The 4839-nt window shown below is 36.4% G+C and overlaps 1 protein-coding gene across 1 annotated transcript; it reads right to left on the bottom strand.

Annotated features, from left to right (window-relative positions):
* Positions 1 to 912: 912 nt before the first annotated feature.
* LOC105730299 (olfactory receptor 5B2) lies at positions 913 to 4397 on the bottom strand. Its single transcript, XM_012471398.2, has 2 exons — positions 4354 to 4397; positions 913 to 1870 (listed from the first exon to the last, which is right to left on the bottom strand). Exon 2 carries the CDS (start codon positions 1840 to 1842, stop codon positions 913 to 915), a length of 930 nt encoding a protein of 309 aa, XP_012326821.2. The 5' UTR covers positions 1843 to 1870; positions 4354 to 4397.
* Between the last annotated feature and the right edge of the window lie 442 nt (positions 4398 to 4839).

The raw sequence follows: 4839 nt of genomic DNA, 5'->3' as shown, positions 1-4839 counted from the left end.
CCAATCAAAGAAAAGTGCAGGACCTCATGACTTCACTGCTGAATTCTACCAAAAAAAATTAAGTTTTTTATAATTGCTCACAAACTATAGAAAATAATGGAACACTTCCAAAGTCATGCTCTGAGGTGATAATTACCCTAAAACCAAGACCAGACAAGGATTCAGAAAGAAAGAAAGCTACAGGCCAATATCCATGATGAATGTAGATGCAAAAATATTCAACAAAATGCTAGCAATAAAAATTCAACAGCACATTAAAGATATCATTCATCATGATCAAGTGGGATTTTTTTCCAGGGATGCAGGAATGGTTTAACATATGCAAATCAATAAATGGGATACATCACATTAACAAAAAAAAGGATAAAAACATGATTATTTCAATAGATGCAGAAAAAGCATTCGACAAAATTCAACATCCCTTCATGATAAAAACCTCAACAAATCAGGAATAGAATGACTATACCTTCACATAACAAAGGCAACATATAATAAATCCACAGCCAGCATTGTATTGAATGAGAAAGAGTTGAAAGCTCTTCCTCTAAGATCTCAAACAAGATGAGAATGTGCCCACAAGAGGACTTGTTGGTGTTCCTGTTTAACAAGTATGTTTGCATTGGAATGTGATAGAGAAAATGCAAGTGGAACAAGTGAGTAAACCAAATGTCATTGGTAAGGTGTGACCAGCAACTTCCAAAAATTCTAATAATTCCCTTTAGCCTTCCACATTCAGGTGTTACATTTCTGAGAATGTTTTCTTTTTATTAAATAATTGACTTCTAAAGAGGTAAGAATATCACCTCATAAACAAATGTATTGTGGTGTTTCAAATGTAACTCATTGCATGAGGAAGGTCTGAGATGAGTGAAACAACATTTTTGTGTATACAGCAATGTTAAAATTCCAGAATCACAGAAATTTTTGCCTTCTCAACACTTTCTTGAATGCATTCTTGACTTCTCTGTTCCTCAGGCTATAAACCACAGGGTTCAACATGGGGATGATCATAGCATAGAACACGGATACCATTTTGTCTGCATCCATGGAGTGGCTGGAGCTGGGCTGCAAATACATGAAGATGACTGTCCCATAGAAGATGGAGACTGCAGTGAGGTGAGAGACACAGGTAGACAACGCTTTTTGGTGTCCCTTAGCTGAATGCATCTTCAAGATGGTGATGAATATGAACAGGTAGGAGATCAAGATAACTAAAAGAGCAAAAAAGATATTAAAGCTTGACACAAAAACCAGAATCACCTCACTAATGTGTTTATCAGAGCAAGACAGAGCCATGACTGCTGGAACATCACAGAAAAAGTGATGTACCAGATTGGACTTACAGAAAGAGAGACTGACTATGTCCCCAATGTGGAATGAGGCATTTAGGAAGCCACAGATATAAGAGCCTAGGGCCAGACAAGTACATACACTGGCTGTCATGGTGGTGGTGTAGTGTAGGGGTTTGCACACTGCTGCATAGCGGTCATAGGCCATTGAGGCCAATAAGTAATTTTCCACAGTGGCCAAGGCTACAAAGAAGAACATCTGAACAGCACATGCATTGTAGGAGATGACCTTGTCTCCTGTAAGGAACTTAGCCATGACCTTGGGAGTGACAGCTGAGGAGTATCCAAAGTCCACCAGGGACAGGTTACTGAGAAAGAAGTACATGGGAGTGTGGAGACAAGACTCCAACAGGATCAGCAGCAGCATCCCCAGGTTCCCACACAGAGTGAGGAGGTAGATGAGGGTAAACAAGATAAAGAGGGGGACCTGTAGTTCTGGGGCATCGGTTAGTCCTAGAAGAATGAACTTTGTAACTTCTGTACAATTCTCCATCAGTATTATCTGGGAATCACAAGATGTCCTGTAGTAATGAGAAATAAAGGAATGGAGTGATAAACAAAAAGAGATTTAGAAATGTATAAATACTATGTTCATTATGAAATTATAGCAATGATTTGTACTTCAAAATTCTATAGATCTAAAGCATAGGTTTAACAACAATATTTAGTGTGTTATCTACAGATTTACAATCTGTTGAATCCAGGGGATCTTTATAAATAATATTCCAATATTTCCATTTTATAAATTTATAAACTGATATGTGGTATATTTAATTAATGATGTGTCCAAGATGACTCATCAGCAATTAATTTTTCTGCCAACTTAGCTTTCCCTAATCTAGTAAAACTTATATATTTATGCTGCTCACATATGGGAACTGTTCTAGGCAATTTGTATGTATATTTATTGATTCCTCTCAACAATATAAGGCAGTTGATTAGTTATTACATTTATTTAAATTATGAGGCTCGCAAGATTAAGTCATTTATTTGTATATACACAAGTACTATAGTCAAGCCTCTCTTTGGGCCCAGGAGGGTCATTTTCAAGTTCAATGATCTAAATTGAAACTAAAGCAAATTGAATGTGAAGCAATTTACAATTACTCATTGTCTTTGTTGGTGCAAACTTAGGCAGGTTTCACAGTGAGGTAACTGAGAGGTAGATGCACATTAAGGGTCTCAGGACAACTGAAGAAGTAGATAAACGTACAACCAGCAAAGGCAATTCTGAGGGGAAGGCAGCATCAGATACAGAGCTTGGGACTGGGAAGTGGTACATATCAGTCCTACCATTTACTACCTAGGCACCTAGGCGGCATTGATCTCAAACTAATTTCCCCAAACCCATCTGCATAATGAAAATATTAACAAGACCTACCTCAAGGCATTATTTTGAAAATTCAATGAAATAATACACTTTAAAACAAATGTTCAACATATTCTGATGAGAGCTAACTATAATATTATTATTAGGATGGAATGATGATATCTGTTAGTTTCATAAAGGAGGATGGCAGGGCTTTGTGTGTGGGTAAATTTTGAAGTCTTGTAGCCCTCTGTTCAATTTCTCTTTCCTCACATACTAGGGCTACTGAGATTTTCTGTGTCTTCCATAATTCTGATTCTGACTTAATTGGCTTCTCTAGTGAGTCCATGTGAACCATTCTTTTGTATAATATCTTCCTTGAAACTTATATTTTAGCTTGGTTTCGAAGCATCTCCTTTTCTTTTTCTTTCTTTCATTTTTTTTTTTTTTTTTTTTTTGGATGGTCTCACTCTGTCATCCAGGCTGGAGTGTAGTGGCATGATCTCAGTTCGTTGCAACCTCTGCCTCCTGGGTTCAAGCAATTCTCCTGCCTCAGCCTCCAAAGTAGCTGGGACTACAGGCATGTGCCACCACGCCGGCTAATTGCGTGTTTAGTAGAGATGGGGTTTCACCAGGTTAGCCAGGATGGTCTCGATTTCCTGACCTCGTGATCCGCCCGCCTCAGCCTCCCAAAGTGCTAGGATTATAGGTGTGAATCTCCTTTTCTTAAACTCATTCTTTTCTTTTATTTTTGTCATATCTTAGTTGAATACAGACCCTTATAGTTGAAAATGCATCATTCGAGGGTTTCCTTTAGTCTGCAGATATGTTTTGGTGGCAAGTTGTAGGTTGTAAAATCATTATTTAGATCAGTTCTTGCATATGAATAGTGTTTTGAATTAGAAAGGGCATTCATCCTCTAACTACTATTCATCTGCTACTATTGCCTACTGTCTTTCCACACTGCCTAAGTTTAGCCCATAAAAGCATTATTTTTGCCAAACTAAACTCACGTAACCACTTTTAGAATATACTACGTTCTACAACTGATGTTAAGAACTTTTTATATAAATGTTTATATGTGTGTGTTTGTGTGTGATAAGTATTATTATTACTATTTTACCATTACAAGAATTGGATATTTGAAAAGTTATGTGATATTCTACAATTATACAACTAGTGTGGAGAATATTCAAGATTCACAATTGAAACTGAGTTCCAACCTAATCAAAATCTGTGCTATTGGCTACTTCACAATGAGCATAGATGTGCTAGTCATAGGATGAGATTATGAGGAGAAGGTTACAATTCTGTTTGCATCTTGCTAATTTATTTAGTTCTTTTTGTAGTTTGGAGAGCTGTCAATTCACACTTCTGTTATTTTTGTTTGTTTCACTTCCAGTAGAAGCCTGATAGTGAATAAGATGAAATTAGCACCTACTTAATCAGAGCATCATCTATTTTACGTTTTTCATCTTCTTTAGGGAAGCAGTATGATATTTTACAAGTGTCACTGCATACACTACCAATGGAAGTTTTGACATTTCTGTACTCCAGTCTCAGCATATGTTTTTAGGAAAAAATATTTAAAGCGTCTACTTCTGTTCTGAAATAATATAGTATCTATAGCTGTCCCACTGCTTTTGCACGAATTCCCCATTTTACTAAATGTATATATGGAACACAGAAGCTTACCTTGCATCTGGAAAAGAAGAGATAGTCAATCTTGAGTATAAGTCTAAAATTGGAAATTCATTTGTGAATAATGCATAAATACCATTAGAAAAAGCTCTGTCTCAGGTAGTAGTCAAAAGGTTCCAAGTTCTCTGAGGCAAGGAAAAACAGAAGAAAAAAACACTAGCATGAATGAACTGAGTTAAACATAACGGCTTTGGCTAGGAATGATCTCTAACACATAAAGCGCTTACTATCTACAGATTCTCTTTTATGTATTTTTCATATATTAGTTCATTTAGCATAGAAAAAATAGAAAGTAAAGGTGCATTGTAGGTGGAAAATAGGATTCCACTTAAGTTTTAATTTTGCTGTGTGTATATGTTTGTGTGTACACATGCATGCGGTCACATATTATGGGTCATGATGTCAATCGTGTGGATTCCTTATTTTAAAAAATTCTAAAACCTTTCATCAAGAGCCTCTGAATAGCTTGCGCAAAGTTAG

Source organism: Aotus nancymaae, unplaced genomic scaffold (genome assembly GCF_030222135.1).
Source record: "Aotus nancymaae isolate 86718 unplaced genomic scaffold, 86718_ANA_hifiasm-v0.15.2.pri h1tg000059l, whole genome shotgun sequence".
In the NCBI taxonomy this organism is placed as follows: Eukaryota; Metazoa; Chordata; class Mammalia; order Primates; family Aotidae; genus Aotus; species Aotus nancymaae.
This window is presented reverse-complemented; position numbering and strand designations above follow the sequence as displayed.

Coding starts and splice junctions, on each gene's coding strand:
- LOC105730299 (XM_012471398.2), bottom strand. CDS start 1,842: ATGGAGAATTGTACAGAAGTTACAAAGTTCATTCTTCTAGGACTAACC.